Source organism: Geotrypetes seraphini, chromosome 3 (genome assembly GCF_902459505.1).
Source record: "Geotrypetes seraphini chromosome 3, aGeoSer1.1, whole genome shotgun sequence".
NCBI classification, from domain to species: Eukaryota; Metazoa; Chordata; class Amphibia; order Gymnophiona; family Dermophiidae; genus Geotrypetes; species Geotrypetes seraphini.
Window position 1 is genome coordinate 204,503,209 of NC_047086.1, and position 21,367 is coordinate 204,524,575.

A 21,367-nucleotide genomic window follows, 5' to 3' on the forward strand; every position below is an offset into this window, starting at 1 on the left:
ACAGAAACAATAATGGGATTTAAGAAGACCTTATATAAATTCAGAAAAACTTTAGTTGAGAAGAAATGAAGGTAAATATGGAAATTAAGGGCTCCTTTTACAAAGGTGTGCTAGTGGTTTAAAAAAAATATATATATTTATTCATTTTTACATCTTACAACAAGTGTATCAATAAATAACAATTGGAATTGAATACATCAATTGAACCTCTATCATATTCAACATTAAATCATTAAAAATTTAACCCCTTCCCTCCCATCCCCACCAAAACCTATGCAATCACATACATCATATAAAATTTTCTTTCCTATTGATCTAAACATTTAATAAAATTCTAAAATCCCTCCCTCCCACCCCTTATTTGCATTGTACTTATTGTAACCATGGGTACAAAAATAAGTTTAAAATATGTTATAATTTATAGGGCAGAAGATCTGATAGAAGTTTTTATTTTGAAGTGAAAAGTTTTGTTTGTTAGCTGGGTAATTTAATGCTGTATTTGCCTGCCTGAGAGTGAGAATTCTGGAATGTTTATGTCTGCATCAGGTCTGATGAGATCACGTTGCAGTGAGCAGTGTAGGTCAGGATTCTAAAACTGCCAGAGAGAGAAAAAAAAAGAGTTGGGAAGAGTTCAGTTTGAAAGACAGGTTGGTCTGGGGTTTGTTTGAGAATAGTTTAAAATACATCAGGGTTGGAAAAGTTAGGGAATTTCAATTATTTTTTCTTTTCTATGGGTAGTTAGAGAAAATTAAAGCAACAAACATATTTTTCAGGGTGTTAAGGTTTTGCTCCCTTTGATTTCTTTAAATTAGGAAGTAGGTTTGCTGTTGATCAAAACTGAATCTCAAAAGAAGAAAAAAGAAGCGCTGGTACCCAACGGCTGTGTAAAATAAACAACGGAGTCCTGTGAGAAAATTTACATTTGAAATCTGTGAGAAAAATCTTTTGAAAGGACTAAATTCTATGAGGAAAAGTTTATTTGGGATTTTATATTAAAGTTATTTGGATATAAATCTTTTAGAATTGTAATAATAAAATAACAAAAACTCTTATTTCTTGTAAATTTTTTTAAAGGTAATTTTAGATTTTATGTTTAACTTTTCCCTCTCAAGAGACTAAAAATAGTGAGTTTCAAAGAGGGAGGGATTACATTTTTGGCATAGTCGGCAGGATTTTGGAATCCTGGAAAGGTCTGAGTTCCAAAATCCTGAATAAGAACCTGATATGGGGGAATTGAGAGATTGTTACTAATCCTGAATTTGAAAAGTGTATGTGGTTTGCAAAAATATGCCAATATGAACACTCATTTTAGAAAAATTTAAAGAATCGTTTCTGTTTTGAAATTTAAAAGTACAATGGAACCTTGGCGATCCTACTTTCCCCCTCCCGAGCAGTCAATGACACCCTTTACCCGACTTGGCACTAGTGCCGGTGCCCTAAGATCCTCCCTCTTCTGGCGCGGCTGGGCGGTACGTCGGAGATCCTCCTTCTTCTGGGCTGGGCTGGACTGGACTGGCTTTGAGCATGCGCAAATGCTCAAAAGTCAGTCCAGCCCAGCCCAGCCCAGCCCAGAAGAAGGAGGATCTCCAACGCACCGCCTAGCCCAGGCCACGCCAGAAGAGGGAGGATCTTCGGGCACCGGCACTGGTGCCAAGTCGGGTAAAGGGTGTCATTGACTGCTCGGGGGGTGGGGGGGAAAGTAGGATCGCGGTGGAGGGGGGGCAATGCGAGCGGGGGGGATGCCGGATCGCCGGGGGGGGGGGGGGGGGGGGGGGGCGCTCATACAGAGAGGCAAGCTCAGTTTACGAGGCACCAAGTTTGCGAATGTTTTGCTCGTCTTGCAAAACACTCGCAAACTGGTGCACTCGTAAACCGAGGTACCACTGTATATATTTATTGTGAATTTATATTATGAGAAAGGACCTGTGAGTAAATTTGAACACTGATTTGTTTTTTTTGTGATACTTTGATTTGCTTATAAATTGCACTGTGGTCAACTGAAAGTTTCCCTAAGCAACTCTGAATTTTCCTGAGGGACAGAGTCTTTTCCCATTAAGAAAATGGAAGAATACAAATATAAGAAGAGATCTAATTACAGAGGTAGATGGAGACAGCAAGACCAAAAAGAAGAGCTTGAGTGGCAAAAGTGGAATCACGAGGAATATTGTCAGCAGAAAAGGAGTCAACAGTATTCCCCAGAAAAATATGAAAATGATAGAAAATATTCCTTTTGACAGAACCCGAAGGAGAAAAAACAAGTTCTTTGTTCCTATTGTGGTAAACCAGGACATCTTGGCCGGAATTGTCGAGTTTGGATGGATGAAGTAGAAGACTACTACTCTCAGAGGTCTGCAAGATATGAAAGTCCAGAGAGGGAGTCATATGCCAGTCCTGAGAGTTCACGGGAACTGAATTTCAGATCGAAAAGACATGAAAGGAGCCCTCCTGAAAAACAATATCTTATCATTTATAAGTATGCCTGCATATGTAGAGGAAAATACTAAAAACTGGAAAAAGATATATGAGGAGCAAATGTATAAAAGAAAACTAGCAAGGCTGGAAGAACAGATGGAGGAGTTGAGGAAACAAAAACAGGATACTGATAAGTTAAGTAATGATGCTTCAGTGGAAGTTGAAATGAAGGAAAGTAAACTGAAAAGTCAAGTTGCAAGTGAAAAAGATGAAAATGCAAACCAGAAAAATGATGTCGAAAATGGAAGTTCTGTTCCACTGTTGTTCCCTGATAAAATGAAAAGTGATACAGTGAAACATGCAGAGAAAATGGAAGATGGCCTGGAGGAGAAAACAGTTGAAGAATCAAAAGAGGAGACAAAATATGATAAAGATTTTCTAACAGCTGATGAACCAGAAAAGGATGATAATGATGAGAGCTTTATAGCAGTTGATAAAGCGGATGAGGTGGATGATAAGGATACAGCAGATTCTGGTGATGGTATACCAGAAGTATCTAAACCACTTCCTTCTGAAGAACTGGCAGCTGAAATGGAGCAGGTAAATCCTGAAGAAGGAGTTATTAGCACATTTGTGAAAAAAGTGAAGAATGATAATATTATAGTTACAATTCAAGCTGAAGATGCCATCACACTGAATTTTGAAGGTGATGACCTCCTGGAAACAGATGAAATTTTAGAAATCACAGATTCTGTATTGGTTAAGCCCAAAGATGAGCAGAATGTTGTTGCACAGCAGAGCCTGGAGGATAGCAAGAATCCAGAGGTGACGGAGAACCTTAAAAATGGCATAAAGGAGGAAGCAGAAGAAGCTCTCTTGATTTTGCCAAGGGAAGTCACGATGTTGCCTGCTGAAGAGAAAATGTCTCCTATTGAAGAGTGTGAGAAACACAGAGATTTTGAGCAGGACGTTGGACTGGATAAATACTCTGAAAGAGTCGATAAAGAATGCTCTGAGAAAGAGAAGGAGAAAAACCTTGAAGAAAACAAAAAGTATATATGGAAGAAAACTGTGCTAAATGGAAGCTCAAGGAGGAAAAAGTCAATTCTGATTAAAAGAGAACGACAAAAGACGAAAGATATACCAGATAAAACCAGGATATTCAAGACACATATAAAGATAGTTCCTGCTATAAAAATCAAAAGAAATATGGGTTTATCATATGAAACAAATTCATAAGCAAGTCAAAAACAGTCAATGGGATACTGCAAAATAGAGAAAATAAACAAATGGTGAAGGAGATGGGCTCAGAAGAAAGAAAGAATGCATTATGGAAGTTCCGAAAAGGCTCTGATCCCAAAGGATAGTTTGGGGGTTATTTATGGAAAATTTATAAAGGAAATAGGTATCTTGTATAATAAGTTTGTGAGACTTTGCGTATGATAAATTTTTTTATTTAAGGTTAGAATACTGATTTTAAAGAAATTGTAGATGTAAAAAAAAAAAAAAAAATTTGTCTAAAGACAATTTTTTTTTCTTTTCAGCAAGGGTGAGTGTAACCATGGGTTACAAAAATAAGTTTAAAATATGTTATAGTTTATAGGGCAGAAGATCTGATAGAAGTTTTTATTTTGAAGTGAAAAGTTTTGTTTGTTAGCTGGGTAATTTAATGCTGTATTTGCCTGCCTGAGAGTGAGAATTCTGGAATGTTTATGTCTGCATCAGGTCTGATGAGATCACGTTGCAGTGAGCAGTGTAGGTCAGGATTCTAAAACTGCCAGAGAGAGGAAAAAAAAGAGTTGGGAAGAGTTCAGTTTGAAAGACAGGTTGGTCTGGGGTTTGTTTGAGAATAGTTTAAAATACATCAGGGTTGGAAAAGTTAGGGAATTTCAATTATTTTTTCTTTTCTATGGGTAGTTAGAGAAAATTCCAGCACAAACATATTTTTCAGGGTGTTAGGGTTTTGCTCCCTTTGATTTCTTTAAGTTAGGAAGTAGGTTTGCTGTTGATCAAAACTGAATCTCAAAAGAAGAAAAAAGAAGCGCTGGTACCCAACGGCTGTGTAAAATAAACAACGGAGTCCTGTGAGAAAATTTACATTTGAAATCTGTGAGAAAAATCTTTTGAAAGGACTAAATTCTATGACTACATTTGTACAAATATAATACTGTATTTTGTCTTACTTTTTTCTTGGTTTATTTATCTTTACACATCCAGGGAGGGGGTGGGTGGGAGGAAATATTGATAATGATATTTTAGGTAACTTGGTTTCATTTTATATTATTTACTTGGTTCTTATGCTATTACTATATGCAAAATAATGTATTTATTGAATGATAGCTCTGTTATCTATATAGATATTAGTGTTATGACTGAATGCAATAATATACTGTTCTTTTATTTATATAACACTGTTCTTGTTTAAAAATCAATAAAGAATTTAAAAAAAAAACACAAAACAAAAAAAAAAACAAAAACGGAGTCCTGTGAGAAAATTTACATTTGAAATCTGTGAGAAAAATCTTTTGAAAGGACTACATTCTATGAGGAAAAGTTTATTTGGGATTTTATGTTAAAGTTATTTGGATATATATCTTTTAGAATTGTAATAATAAAATAACAAAAACTCTTATTTCTTGTAAATTTTTTTAAAAGTAATTTTAGATTTTATGTTTAACTTTTCCCTCTCAAGAGACTGAAAATAGTGAGTTTCAAAGAGGGAGGGGTTACATTTGGGACAGTGCTGTGAATAAGACTGCCCTGAAAACTTCTAAAAGTTTAATAAAAGTCTAATAAATGTTCGCACTGTCATCTTGAGGCTGGGACATTAGATCATCTTTTATTCTATTGTCCATATATATTATTATTTTGGAAATCAATTTGGCCTCAAATAAATAGGATGATGGACAATCCAGTAGCCTTGACTTATGATACTATTTTATTTGGTACAACAATGAGAGCAAAAAAGTCAAATTTCGTCAAATAATAATAAACTTTTATTTATATTAACTGGAGTAACAATTCAACAAATAACATGTAACTGGAAAAATTATGACAGATTAAGTTATAACTTTTGGTGGAATTTGGTATGCCATATATATAAAATGGAGCGCACAATAGCAACACAGAAAGGTTACTTTGGTAAATTTCAGAAGATTTGGAGGCCATTAGCAGATTTTTGTAATGATTAATAACATTTTCCCATAATAAGATATTTGTTAAATGGGGATGTGGGTGGGTATTATTTTATTTATCTCACAATATGTATGAATTAATTAATACATTTTAAAGGATTAGGTTAGATTTTCTGAAATAGGTAGGGAGGGATTGGGAGGGGGGGTTATTTTATTTATATTGGTCATACTTATTAAATGAATTACATATTATTTAGAACATTATAAAATATGAATATAAATATGATATGCTGTACTTAAAGTGTTCATGAAGGTAAATCAAGTGTGTATTTATAAGATCATATAAATTTTTCTGATACACTTGTTGTAATATGAAAAAATGAATAAAGAAATTATTAAAAAAAAAAACCAACTTCTAAAAGCTAAAGGGGTAATAAAAAAAACAACCAAAAACTTCTAAAAAGTGTCCTAAATGGCTACTTGGACAATCAAAAAGCCTGATCGTCCAAGTACCTATAACCAAAGCTGGTTTTTAGACGTATCTAAAACCAACTTAGGCCTTTCCCCTGCCTCTAAACGCACAGAGAGAAAAGAGGTGTGTTTAGAGGAGGGGAAAGGATGGGCAGTGGGCGGGAGGTGGGTCGACCTACACCTAGCCGTACAACAGGTATAACCAATACAATTTAGTCGGCACTTAGACCTTTTTCACTTAGACGAAATAAAACCAGGTCTAAGTGCCGTAAAAGGGGCCGCTGAGCTGATGGCCGCCATCAGTTCAGCGGCCCGGCAACCTAACCATCGCGGCAGGAGAGATGCCCAAGGCCCCGCCCCTAGGAGGGGCCTAAGGCACCCGGGCCTATTCTGATTGGCCCAGGCGCCTTAGGCCCCACCAGTAGGCGGGGCTTTGGGACGGATGGGCCAATCCGGCCTTATTCCGTCGTTGGCTGCCTGCCGGACAGGCGGGTTTGGCTCCTGTCTGTCCGGCCAACTAAACCAAAGGTACGGGGAAGGGGGGGTGGGGGTGTTGTGGGGGTCGCGGGTCAGCTGGGGGGCGGTCGGTGGTTCTTGGGAGGGGCGGTCGTTGGGGGGAGGGGGGTTTGCGTCGAGGGCAGGAGGGCCTGGGATCCCTCCTGCCCGTAATGTAGTGCGGGGTGGGGGTCGCCGTGGCCAGGAGGGTTTGGGCTCCCTCCTGGCCCGAACAACTAACGGGGGGGGGGGCACCAAGGCCAGGAGGGCTTGGGCTCCCTCCTGGCCCGATATTGTCGGGGAGTTGGGGAGTCGGCGGGGCAAGAGGGCTTGGGCTCCCTCTTGCCCGGATACTGTCGGGGAGTCGGGGGGACAAGAGAGCTTGAGCTCCCTCTTGCCCCGATGTTGTCGGGAGGGGGGGGTCACGGTTTGACATGGCAGGAGGGCTTGGGCACCCTCCTGCCTGGATCATTGGGGGGGTGGGGATTCTGTAACCGGTGTAACCGGTTACAGAATCCAGCTTTTAGGCGAAGGACTGGCTCCTCCTTCGCCTAAAAGCCCTTCTGTTGGACGTTTGTGGCCTAGGTGTGTTTTTGTTTCATTATGGCTAAAAAGTGTAGACATGCTGTGGGGGTACTTGTAGACGTAGTGGAGATTGGGTGTTTAGGCAGAGGAAGGCCATAATCAAAACATGGACGTTTGTTTTGGTTATGGACACTTTCCCTCCTGCTGGGTTGAACGTTTAGGGACTTAAGCCAAAAGGGGACTTAGACGCTTTTTTTGATTATGCCCCTCCGTGGGGCTCATAATCGAAACAGAAAAATGTCTAAAAACCGGCCTAAATCGGCACTTGGGCAATCAGTAACAAAAGTTGTCCAAGTGCTGATAATTGAACCGTATTTTAAACGAACCTTGGTTTACGAGCATACTTTGTTCCAGAAGAATGCTCATAAACCAAATTACTCGTATATCAAAGCGAGTTTCCCCATAGGAAGTAAGGGAAACTCGCTTGATTTGTTCCCACCCTCCACCCCCTGAGGCCAGCCACGCTGCTCCACCCTCCCTCCCCCGAGAACTGGCATCACTCTCCCCCTCTCGCGAACGCCTCCTCCCCCCCCCCGCATATGCAGAGGTAATGGCCATTTTAATCCATCTGGAAATCGAGGCCTTAGCCGCTGGTCTCCCTTTCTTAGAATGACTGGTTAGCATAAAAAGGTGATCTGATACGCAAAACTATTTTTGTTACAGGAATCTAGTTTATTACAGGTGAAAGATGCTGTAGAACTTATGGCTGGGAAAAACAGTTAATGTAGCTGAATTTAAGAAAGGTTTGGATAAATTTCTGGAGTAAAAGTCCATAAACCATTGTTAAAGTAAACCTGGGGAAAGCCACTACTTATCCCTGGAGGTTAAGTAGCTTTGTAGATGACATCTTTGTTATCTGGGTGGGTACTACTGCCAATCTTGAGATTTTTCTGTACTGGATTAATTCATGTGACTCTAATTTACAGTTCACCGCGCATACTCACCATCATCAAGTTTCTTTTTTAGATTTATCAATCAATCTTCACCATGGTTCTTTTACCACTACCATACATAGGAAACAGACTGATAGAAACACTTTATTAAGGTATGACAGTTTTCATCCCAGACACTTGAGAGACAATATTCCCACTAGACAATTCCTCAGGCTTAGAAGATTATGCTCTACACGACAGGACTTTGAAAACAAGTCTCAAGATCTTGTTGCTAGATTCTCAGAGCGTGGTTATCCAGGCCCAGTCATCAAGAAAGCATATAAAAGGGCTTCCAATGTCTCTCGTACCACACTTTTATATTCTCAACAACATTAGCAGGACTCTTCTTTGGTATGTGTTTTGCCTCATTCTAAATACGCCTTTCAAATTAAACGCATCATCATGACCCATTGGAGTGTAATGCAGTATCATCCTGAATTTCAAGACCCTCCAAGATTTGCCTTTTCCAAAGGATCTAACTTGAGACAAAAACTAGTACACTCCCAATACATACCTCCAAGTACGCCTCATGCCCACAGTGGTCATCGACCCTGTGGTCACTTCACTGCAAGTTCTGTAAATATAGTGTTCCTCTCTCAGAACTGGCCCTTCCCAACTGGGTGAAAAAGAAAGCCTCCTCACATACATCTAACTGTGAAACACAGGGAGTAGTATACATTATTCAATATCCCTGTCCACTTTTGTACATTGGCCAGACCATTCGCCACATCAAATTGAGGATCGCCGAGCACCTCAGCAAAATCCGCACCAAAAAATTGGAAGCCCCACTTGTCCAGCATTGGTTGCAAAATGAGCATACTATTGAATAATTGCGCTTCTCTGTTGTAGAAGTGCCTTACCTTTCAAGGGGCGGCGATTTATCTCACACTTTATGGGCAAAGGAACAAAGATTAATTCTTAAACTACAAACTTTACACCCAAATAGCCTCAATAGTGAAATTGAGTGGCATGCTTTTTTGTAACCCCCCCTTTTTTGTCTTTTTCTTTTCAGGATTTTCTATTTCTTTTCAGGATTTTTTAGCTCTCCTTTCAGTCTGTTTTCTGGCTCCCTCTAGTGGTTCTGTTTTTTATAACAATGTACTATTGCTCCTTCTAGTGGTTCTGTTTTTTATAACAATGTACTATTGCATCAGCTTTTTGTCAGTGTACCTCAGCTGTTCTGCTCACGTGACTCCGTTATGATTAGCCTTTTATCTTTTGACATTTAAACTCTGTGGCATCCTGCCGCCTTTCCATTGAAGCATTGGAAACTTCGGCATCACGCCACGAAGCTGTTTCTTAAATTTATGGCAAGTACCCTCCCTGTGCAGTTTTTACTGTTCTCTCTCATACACAGCCTTGAATTTATGCATAGCCATTATTCTAAAGCTTTGTTATCTCTTCTTATTTTTTAGAATTATCTTCTTGTCTACATCACCCTGGCCATTTTCTACCTCGCTTTCCAAGCTGTGTCGGAGGAATTGAGAGACTCAGCGCAGTCCAGTTGTTCCTGAAGAAGGGGGTGTGCACCCCCGAAATGGAGTCCCGTTGGACGAAGTCATCATCTGCTGGCTAAATTCACATGGAGAAGCTAAGTACTTCCAGATTGTGTTTGGCTTGGTTAGATTTGGACACTTATTTTTCCTTTTGGCCCCCTGGATAGGGGATAGAGACAAACTCAAACTTGGTTACCAGAGTGTGTTTTTTGATTTATCCATATATACTTTTTCACACACTGCACGTGTTGGGTGCACTTTATTTATTCACTCACACGGAGAGAGCCCGGGGATGTTTCACAGTTAACACTCTTCTGGGTGTAAGCCAGTGACAGTCTTTCCTCTGGGAATTCCCAGCGGTGGCTGTGTGACTGAGGGCTCTCCCGTTCTAATAATTTTTGTTAAAGCTAGTTGTGTTCTTTGCTTGTCTTTGTCTCTCCCCCCGATCCATTTTTTATTCTTGGGGTTTGGGAGGTTTTGGCTTGTTTTGTGATTTTTCTACCTCCCTTACATTAGGATTCCATTTTTGTTATGTAGTTCTCACGACATTGTTTACTGTTATGTGGGTGGGTGGAGGGAGTTCATGTAGAATTTTTTTTTTTTTCAAATTCTTTATTCATTTTTCCATTTTACATCAAGAACACAGTATTACATCATTTAAATCTTGTACACATCACTTGTATTTCTTCTAGCATCATCTTAAAAACATAGATTTATACCCTCCCCACCCACCCTTCCCACAAATATTTTAATCAAAAATATCATATAAATATTATATTCTTATCTATTGATCAAACCATTAATATAACTTTATACCCTCCCCCTATGTATGAGAGTACTTTCAGTGGATAATGGTGTCTAATCATTGCAATAATTTGTCAATGGCCCCAAAATCTTTTTAAAATTGTTATAATTCCCTCTTTGTATGGCAATTGTTCTTTCCATTTTGTAAATGTGGCACAACGAATTCCATCAGAAGGTATAGTTAAGTCTACTGTAATTTTTCCAATTATTGGTAATATGTTGTATGGCGACTCCTGTCATGATCAATAAAAGTTTATTATTGCTTGATGAAATTTGACTTTTTGTTCTCATTGACATACTGAATATTATTGTATCATATGATAATGCTACATGGTTTTCTAATAAACAATTAATTTGAGACCAAATTGATTTCCAAAAGACCATGATACAGGGACAATAGAATATTAAATGATTTAAAGTCCCTGCTTCCAGATTACAATGCCAGCCTCTATTAGACTTAGAGCTATCTAACTTTTGTAATCTAACTGGGGTCCAAAATGCTCTAAGTAAAATAAAAAAATAAGTTTGTCTCATAGATGCAGACATCGTAGATCTCATTCTCCAGGACCAAATTTGTGGCCATTGAGTTCATGTAGAATATTGAAAAATAGATGACAAGTATTATCATATTCTGTTTATTGTTATATTTTTGCGATGTTGTCAATAAAAACTGTTAAACTGTGAAAAAAAAAAGGTTTTTAAAATGATGAATGATTAAATAGATGTCCCATTCAATTGACCAACTTTGGCTGTTTGAAATGATTTAAAGGGTGTCTGAGGTCTTTTTCCCTCTTTTTATAGATAAACTTGCAGCCAGGAGAGTTTATTGATATTTTTAACATCATAGATGTGATTATTTGAGATTGGAATATTTTGTAGCTCTACTTTTGCTGCTAAAAGCTTAGCCAGCCTTGATGATATTCAGTGCTGGCCAGCAATTTAAGTTCAGCTTAGTCAGCCAGTGGTCTGAATTTCGCACATTGCCGGCTATCCATTAGCCACTAACTGCTAATATTCAGCAGCCATCTCATGCTGAATATTAGTGCTTAGCTGGCTATGTGCTGTTTAGCCAGCAAAGAATTGCTCCTGGCCGGCTAAATAGCGCAGAACATCGGGCAGACTCTGACCATTGCTGGTTGAATATTGACTTTATAGTTTTTTATCTACTGTCATGGTATGTGTTTCTCTGTTAAACTGGGCAATCAAGTTGGACATTACGTATATTCCATATTTGCATTCCTATTTAATATTTCTACAAAGCTTCTCCCCAACACCCCTAGGGTTTCATTTTTAATTGCCTGAAGCCCTCTTCCTCATTTGAAATATATGTAAAGGGGGAAAATACTTTAAGCAAAGGATACTTAAAAAATAGTGACTAAAAGAAGTCTTGTACAAATGGAAAAGTCTCTATATCACCATTACATTGGTAATACTCATATAACATTCAGTAGAACTCTGCTCAGAGACATGAAGGCAATCTATTCCGCCTCACCACCCAATCATTACAGTGTTCAAAAAATGTATGTATATAGAATCTTGCTTGCTGTATCTCTAAATGTATAAGCTTATACATTTAGAGATACAGCACTTCAAAGTACAGTAAATTTCAGCGCAACACGCGGTTTTTTGCATGAGCTTTCACCTCCATTGTAATTATTTCTGCTGCCGGTTCCCTGACGCAGGGTCGAAACGTGGCACGTCGGAACCAGCCACACGCTAAAGTTAAGTTTTCAAACCTCTTTTTTGAAAGTTTATTACTTGGATGGAAAGCTTAGCATAGCTGTTATAGCTAGCAATATCTAAGAAAGCAAGATTCTATATACATACATTTTTTGAACACTGCAATGATTGGGTGGTGAGGCAGAATAGATTGCCTTCATGTCTCTGAGCAGAGTTCTATTGAATGTTATATGAGTATTACCAATGTAATGGTGATATAGTGACTCTTCCTCATTTGAGCACAATATAGCTTTTGCACAATGAATACACTCATTACCTTGAACACACTTGGGACTTGCAGCTTTGGCGAGGGAACACCAATCAGATAATCAATTATTACCATGATGAGAATGGTGAGGAACACAGCAAAGTCACTCACCATGGAACGCACCTGAAGAACAAAAACACAGGTGCTGATAGATATTGAACTTTGTCAGAAGTAACATAGTAGGCTTTTTGACTACAGCTCACTCTTTCCTTAGGTAAAAATACGCAAAAAGATCAACCTAAAGAAAATGCAGGTGGGTTCAGAAGCACGATTAGGATGGAATTGCCAACAATATCTGCAGTTATGCTTTTTTTATACCTATGTGTATTATTTCCCAGAGGAAGTCTACCCACACAAAAAACTGTGTGGGTATTTTTTCTTTTCTTTTTTTATAAATCTTTATTCATTTTTACAACTTACAACAAGTGTAAAAGGAAATAACATTTGAACTTAAAAACATCACTTGTTTTCTTTTACAGTCATCTCTATATTTAAAACCCTAAGCGCGCATGTGCTGTTGACAGATCGTGATTCCTGGTGCCGTGAGGTGTGCTTCTGTGCCAGTCCTCACGGCGCCTGCGCTAGCTGGAGGTGTGTGCGGTGGCTGGAGGTGCGTGCGGTGGCTGGAGGCGCATGAGCGTGCAGTTCTTTCAATGGCGGTCGTCTTCAGGCGCATGCGGCTGTGTTTGGCAGTTTGTCGGTCCCCTATTAGTTGCGCCTAGAGGACCGGCAAGAGAGTGGCGGTTGTGCCGGCAGTTTGTCCCCTGTTAGTAGCGGCAGGAGAGTGTCCGACAGAGGGCTCCAAATTTGAAGCTGTGGCTTTCATTGAACTGCCAGTTGCCCAGCTCTCTTGCCGGAGTTATTTTTCAGTTTACAGGTGCCGCGACAGCTCCTCTCACGAGCCGCACCTGCGTCAGAGAAGACTTCCGATGCAGGGGATTGTTAGAGGAGCCGCCGCGGCACCTTTAAACTTAAAAATAACTCTGGCAAGGGAGCCGGCCAGACCGCGGGAAGTGTAGGGGGGACGGAGAAATCCTGCTGCTGCACAGGGAAATGGAGGGAGAGGGAATGCTGTTGCTGCTGCACAGGGAAGTGTAGGGGAGGGAAAAAAGTGCTGCTGCACAGGGAAATGGAGGGGGAGGGAATGCTGCTTCAGCTTTTGCACAGGGAAGTGGGGGGAGGGAAAAAATGCTGCTGCACAAGGACATGGAGGGGGAGGGAATGCTGCTTCAGCTTCTGCACAGGGAAGTGTGGGGGGGAGGGAAAAAATGCTGCTGCACAGGGAAATGGAGGGAGAGGGAATGCTGCGGCTGCTGCACAGGGATTCTTCAGGCTAGCGAGGACATCAAAAACAAGAGGGCATTCAGAAAAACTGAAAGGAGACAGATTCAAGACGAATAATAGGAAGTACTTCTTCACTCAGAGGGTGGTGGACACATGGAATGCGCTTCCAGGAGAGGTGATAGGACAGAGTACAATAATGGGTTTCAAAAAGGGCCTGGATGACTTCTTGAAGGAAAAAGGGATTACAGGGTACAGATAGAGGGGTACTATACAGGGTACTTCAGGATTAGGGCATAAACAATTCAGGTGGTGGGAACTTGGCCGGATCCCCCCAACAAAATGCCCTAACCGCCCTCTCTGGACCTCCCCAACGGCCTCCCCAAAGGTCGCCGGCAGGAGGGTGCCCAACTCCTCCTGTCGGACCCCCCCCCAACGAAACCCCGATCCCGGAACCCCCCTCAAGCTTACCGCCAAGTTGGCTGGACAGGTCTTCGCACCGTCCGACCTGCAGGCCCGTCTCAGTCCAAATGAGGTGGGCCCGTCCCTCCCCTGCCCAACCCACAGGATCCTAGGGCCTGATTGGCCCAAGCGCCTAAGGCCCCTCCCACTATAGGAGAATATTTCTTGCCTACCTTTGTAGGGAAGTAGTGGCTGGTTTTGAAGGTCTTCAGTGTGCTAGACAAGGCAAATGTGGTGAAGAAGAGAATACAGGACCAGAAAAGGACATCAGGAGTGTAGGGCCCATGGTGCCCACATGCAGTACCAACAAACTCCCCATGTACCTCCCGGCATTCCTAGAAATAAAAATCAAACAAACGAAACCCAAACTCAAACAAGTCCTGAGAGTATATGCAAACAATTCAGGGCAAGCTGAGAGCTCTGCAGATAACACTCCAGCACTCTGTGACACTAGCACCCTGCCAAAAACAAGATGTGGGTCTTAATCTAGCATCTCACTCAACAAATTTATAAAGTAAAACATACAAAAAGATTCTACAACAGAGTGCCTACAATAATAGCGGAAGCCTATTTTATAAAGGAAAGTATATACCTACTAGCCTAACCAGGTATATACAGTACACACGAATGTTCTTAGGCACTTTTATTTATTTATTCAATTTTCTATATCGTTCTCCCAGGGAATCTCAAAACGTGTTTTTTTTTTGTTGTTGTTGTTTTTGTTTAAAATCTTTATTGATTTTCCAAATTTAACAAAAATGCAGTAGAGTATCTAAACAAACAACATCAATCATATATGCATTTATAATCAATCAAAATCCCCACCCAACCAATACCTTGCAAGAGAATGAAACCATGACAGAAATATCCCTCTCCCACCCTTCCTCCCCCTGGGTGTGTGTGCAATATACCAACAGGATCAAAGGAAAACCAATTACAACACATCCATAAAAGATATCAAAGGGCCCCCAGATTAGCTTTTTTAAAAAAAATTCTTTATTGATTTTTAAACTTTCATCAAGTGTACAGGAATTCATAATAAACACTATTAATTTGACCACTTGAACAACTTATCATTATATCCTATAAATAGAAATAACCCTCCCCCCACCCTCCCTCAAAGCCCATTATTCATTATAAGATCATAAACCCTACACTTCAAACCGTCTCCCCACCCAACATTAAGTGGTGTATAATTAATAGAAAAATGGCATTTAATCAGGACAAAAAGATGTTCATGGCTCCCATATTTTAATAAAATTTTTATATTTTCCATTCTGTACCGCCAATGAAACCATGACAGAAATATCCCTCTCCCACCCTTCCTCCCCCTGGGTGTGTGTGCACTATACCAACAGGATCAAAGGAAAACCAATTACAACACATCCATAAAAGATATCAAAGGGCCCCCAGATTAACTTAAATCTCTTGGAATGACCCAGTATATCCGCGTTCATTTTTTCAGCTCTATAAATTAAACATAAATTTGCCCACCAAAAATTAAAGTTAAGGCGATCCCAATTCTTCCAGTTGCAATTAGAAGGGAGCCAGGACACGAGGCAAGCCTTGGCAGCGTTTTTGTTGCTTTTTCTCTTGTTTTCTTTTAGGCAGGAGCGAGGGAAGGCAGGAGGAAACAGCCGGAGCAGGCTGTTTGGACCGGGGTCGCGGCGAGAGTTAGCTCCGCCCACCCCCACCCGCGTCACAGGTTGCATCGGGCCCGGGCTCCCCCTTTAATTAGAAGGGAGCCAGGACACGAGGCAAGCCTTGGCAGCGTTTTTGTTGCTTTTTCTCTTGTTTTCTTTTAGGCAGGAGCGAGGGAAGGCAGGAGGAAACAGCCGGAGCAGGCTGTTTGGACCGGGGTCGCGGCGAGAGTTAGCTCCGCCCACCCCCACCCGCGTCACAGGTTGCATCGGGCCCGGGCTCCCCCTTTAATTAGAAGGGAGCCAACGGCGCCCAGCCGTTCGGCGCACGGCGAAGGCGAGCGGCAAAGGCGCTCGCCTTAGCGAGATCGCCTTTGCGTAGGAGCCTTGCGAGGGAGCCAGGAACGCCAAGTAATTCACTTTCTTTACTCTCTTCTCTCTCTCTTACCCACAGCAGGAGCGCACCAGCACTTCAAGAGAGCGATGGAGGACCCAGGATCCCAGAGGTACTTTCCGGTATACTGCACAGAGTGTAATATGTACGACTACCTCCCCTTGGGAAGGCGGGAGTACATATGCAGTCGGTGTCAGGAACTGGAAAGCCTGAGGATGGAGGTCGGCAGATTGAGGGTCAGGGTCCAGGAACTGGAGGGACTAGAGGGACTGCGCAACACAGAGGAGACGAGCTGGTCAGCCGAGGACACAGACGGAGCAGGCCCCATTGTGGATCAGGTGAGGGACCTCGAGAGATTCATTGAGGAGGCCTATAGAAGGAAGGTGGAGGAACAGGAACAGCAGCTGCACGGACGGATGTCGGCAGATGAGACCCAGGACCCACAAGGTGACACCGGGGAAGGACCTAGCGGAGGAACCACGCAAGAGGAGGAGACCGTGACTCACTGGGACCCCGAGGGAGAGACACCGCACTACACCGAGGACACGGACCTGAGACAGAAGAGGTTGCTGAGGAAAGGGAAGTCTGCTATTGTGGTGGGAGACTCGATCTTGAGAGAGGTAGATAGTCACGTAGCTGGAGGAAGGGAGGACCGGCTAGTGACTTGTCTCCCGGGGGCCAAGACACGAGACATCACTGATAGGATCGAGAGGATCCTGGACGGAGCAGAGACAGAGGAGACTGCGGTGATAATCCACGTCGGAACGAATGATGTGAGCCGGAGGAACTTCAGCATGGCCACACTGACTGACCAGTTCAGGGTCTTGGGACGAAAGCTGAAGCGGAGTACCCGGAGGATAGCATTCTCAGAGATCCTGCCTGTACCGAGAGCAGATGCAAAGAGGCAGGCAGACCTCCAGGCTGTGAATGCATGGTTGAGGAGATGGTGCAAAGAGGAGGGCTTCCACTTTGTGAGGAACTGGACGTCCTTCTGGGGAAAGAGTAAGCTCTACCGGCGGGACGGCCTGCACCTGAGCACAGCGGGAACTAGACTACTGGCAGCCAATGTGAGGAAGGAGATCGAGAGGGCTTTAAACTGAGGAGAGGGGGAAAGCCGACAGCCGATCTGATGTTGACGCTTCGGACAACAGTATCCAGAACAGATGCTGAATGGGCTGACTGCAAGGAGGAAGTAGAGAGACCGGTGGATCTTATGATCAGACAGCGAGGGAAACATCAGTTAAGGGGAGCTTGCTGGGAGGAGACTAAGGGGCATGGAGACACAAGGGGACTGGGTGGCACGAGGGCAAAAGCTGAGGGCAATATAGAGGTGCCACAAGGCGAGGGGGATCAAACAGAGGCTCAAGGGATGATAGCCCAGGAGGGGGCCGGTAGGGCTAGAAAACGCAGAGGAAAAGCGGGGAAGTGGGGTGGCGGGGATGTGGAGAAGCTGAAAGCTAAGAGGGTAAAGGCTGAGGGCAAAGCAGAAGCACAGGGAACGGAAAAAATGCCCAAAATCCAAGAGCAAGTGGCCCAAGTAAATGCAAAGGTGGAAGAAAAACGACGGAACCTGAGGTGCTTATACGCAAACGCAAGAAGCCTCATGGCTAAGATGGGTGAACTAGAAGTCGTGGCCAAGGGGGAGGACCTGGAAATCAATGGGATGTGGTGCTGCCGGGGTACAAGCTTTACAGGAGGGACAGGACCCACAAGAAGGGAGGAGGCATAGCACTATATATAAAGGACTCTATCCACTCGGTCGGGACGGATATGGCAACAAAGGCAGAGGGGCTGGAATCATTATGGATCAAATTACCCGGAAACAAGGGTGCGGGCATAAAACTGGGGCTGTACTATCGACCACCTTGTGCGCCAGAAGGAGTCGGACACGACTTGGAAGCAGAATTGAGACAGGAATGCAGGACTGGAAGTGTAACAGTGATGGGGGACTTCAACTACCCGGGAATAGACTGGAGTACGGGTCACTCCAACTGCACTAGGGAGACAGGATTTGTAGAAACTGTGAAGGACTGCTTCATGGAGCAACTAGTCAAAGAACCGACGCGAGGGGGTGCTACTCTTGACCTCATCCTAAACGGATTAGGGGGGCCTGCTAGAGGGATAGAAGTGGGAGGACCACTAGGCAACAGTGATCACAACACGATCAGATTCACATTAGAAAGAGAGACACCCATAGTAAGGAGGACTGCAACAACTGCGCTGAATTTCAAGAAAGGGAACTATGTTGCTATGAGGGAAATGGTGGGGAGGAAGCTCAGAAACATCTTTAGGATGGAGACTATGGGAAGCGCCTGGACCCTATTCAGGGACACCCTGCAGGAAGCACAGAGAATGTACGTCCCCAGTTTCAGGAAAGGCTGCAAGAACAAGCGATCAAAGGACCCGGTTTGGATGTCAACAGAAGTAAAGAGGGCGATAAAGGACAAAAAGGTATCCTTCCGGAGATGGAAAAAGGACCCAACGGAGGAAAATCACCAGACGCACAGGAAATGCCAAAAGGAATGCCACCGGGAGGTTAGAAAAGCAAAGGGGGAATACGAAGAGGGGCTGGCCAGAGAGGCGAAAAACTTCAAGGCATTCTTCAGTTACGTTAAGGGAAAGCGACCAGCGAGAGAGGAGGTGGGGCCGTTGGACGATGGGGATAGGAAGGGAGTGATTAAGGAGGATAAAGAGGTAGCTGAGAGGTTGAACACGTTCTTCTCGTCGGTTTTCACGAGCGAAGACACATCTAATATACCGGACTCAGAGGAGCTCATGAGTGGGAAACAGGCTGAAAAATTGGATCACATAGAGGTAAGTAAGGAGGATGTCCTCAAACAGATAGACAGGCTAAAATGCGGCAAATCACCGGGCCCGGACGGGATCCACCCAAGGGTTCTGAAGGAACTAAGACAAGAAATAGCGGGCACAATCCAGCATGTTTGCAACCTATCCTTGAAAACTGGTGAGGTACCAGAGGACTGGAAATTGGCAAATGTCACACCTATCTTCAAGAAGGGATCGAGGGGTGACCCCGGGAACTACAGGCCGGTGAGCCTGACTTCAATTATAGGGAAGATGGTGGAAGCTATGATCAAGGACGGTATTTGCGAGCACATCGAGAAGAATGACCTATTGAGAACAAGCCAGCACGGATTCTGTAAGGGAAGGTCGTGCCTAACGAACCTTCTGTACTTCTTTGAGGGAATAAGCAGTCGGGTGGACAATGGGGAACCCATAGACATCATTTACCTCGATTTTCAAAAGGCTTTCGACAAGGTGCCACATGAAAGGCTGCTTAAGAAGCTGTGGAACCACGGGGTGGGAGGGGATGTGCACAGATGGATCAAGCACTGGTTGTCGGGCAGACTGCAGAGGGTCGGAGTAAAGGGTCAATATTCTGACTGGCGGGGAGTCACAAGCGGTGTGCCACAGGGGTCGGTGCTGGGGCCGTTACTCTTTAACATATTTATCAATGACCTGGAAAAGGAGGCAAAGTGCGAGGTTATAAAATTTGCAGACGATACCAAACTGTGCGGCAGAGTTAGGACCAGGGAGGAGTGTGAGGACCTACAAAGAGACCTGGACAAGCTAGAAGACTGGGCAAACAAATGGCAAATGCGCTTTAACGTGGACAAATGCAAGGTCATGCATATAGGGAAAAAGAACCCGTTGTTCAACTACAAATTGGGGGGGGTATTGTTGGGAGACAGCAGGCTTGAGAGAGACTTGCGTGTGCTGGTGGATGCATCACTGAAGCCATCTGCACAGTGCGCAGCAGCCTCGAAAAAAGCCAACAGGATGCTTGGCATCATAAAGAAGGGCATAACAACCAGAACACGGGAAGTCATCATGCCATTGTATCGAGCAATGGTGCGTCCACATCTGGAATACTGCGTTCAGTATTGGTCGCCGCACCTCAAGAAGGACATGGCGGTACTTGAGAGAGTCCAAAGGAGAGCAACGAAAATGGTAAAAGGGCTGGAACACTGCCCATACGCCGAGAGGTTGGATAGGCTGGGGCTCTTCTCTCTGGAAAAAAGGAGGCTCAGGGGAGATATGATAGAGACCTTCAAGATCATGAGGGGCATAGAGAGGGTGGATAGGGACAGATTCTTCAGACTGAAGGGGACAGCAAATACGAGGGGGCATTCGGAGAAACTGAGGGGAGATAGGTTCAAAACAAACGCAAGGAAGTTTTTTTCACCCAAAGGGTCGTGGACACTTGGAATGCGCTACCGGAGGAAGTGATCAGGCAGAGTACGGTACAGGGATTCAAACAGGGATTGGACGGATTCCTGAAGGATAAAGGGATCATGGGATACTGAGGGAGGAGCTGGGATGTAACACAAGTATAGAAAGCTAACCAGGTAATGAGTAGAAACCAAACCAGGTCGTGCAGGTGCAAGACCGGAGGGTTAGGACTTCGATAGGAAGACAGGACTTAAATGAGAAACCAAGGTGGCAAGGGAGCCCCTTCTGATGATACAGACAGGTCGTGACCTGTTTGGGCCGCCGCGGGAGCGTACTGCTGGGCAGGATGGACCTGTGGTCTGACCCGGCGGAGGCACTGCTTATGTTCTTATGTAACCATTTGAATGGCTACCACAGTCATGATAAGGAAAAGCACCCTCTATATCTGTCCAAAAACATGTTACATGAATTTATTTAGGTACTCAAGCATTTTTCCCTATCTGTCCAAGTGGGATCACAATCTATTTAATGTACCTGGTGCAATGGGGGAATAAAGGCCAGGATTCTCAAAAACCCATGTTAAAAAACGACGGTTTACTAACAAAGCCGTTATGATACCGAATCTAAAAACCAGAGACATTATTAAAAAATCATGCATGCAAATGAGATCGGCAGACAGCAGCAAGATTTGCTAAATTTGCATGTGCCCATCGCTATGACAGCATCAAAGATTTGCTAAATTTGCATGTGTCCATCGCTGTTGATAGCGATTGGCACATGCGCAGAACAAACACTGGCAACGCCATCAAAAAAAACCCTAAAACACAACAGCAGGAGAGATGCTCACACTGTCCAGCTGCCCTAAAATCCCGGCCATGACCCCCCCCTGCAGCAGGAGAGATGCCAACTCTCTTCTGCTGCACTAAAATACTCAATGTGACCCTCTTGACACGACCACCCCGACGCGACCTGACCGCCCCCCCTCACCCCTGCAGCAGGAGAGATGCCCATCCTCTCCTGCAGCACTAAAATACCCAATGCAACCACCTCGCCACTGACCCCCTTCCCCCCGCCGGATGC

At 43.4% G+C, this 21,367-nt stretch overlaps 1 protein-coding gene across 4 annotated transcripts in view; it reads right to left on the reverse strand.

The window, feature by feature from the left end:
- Window positions 1-21,367, reverse strand: part of SLC4A8 (solute carrier family 4 member 8) — a 536,451-nt gene that overhangs the window by 139,285 nt on the left and 375,799 nt on the right. For all 4 annotated transcript variants that reach the window (XM_033936812.1, XM_033936813.1, XM_033936815.1 and 1 more), the window contains 2 exons: window positions 14,233-14,394; window positions 12,326-12,439 (listed from right to left, as the gene is read on the reverse strand). In XM_033936812.1, coding sequence (XP_033792703.1) covers window positions 12,326-12,439; window positions 14,233-14,394 — 276 coding nt within the window. The remainder of the gene's footprint in view (window positions 1-12,325; window positions 12,440-14,232; window positions 14,395-21,367) is intronic.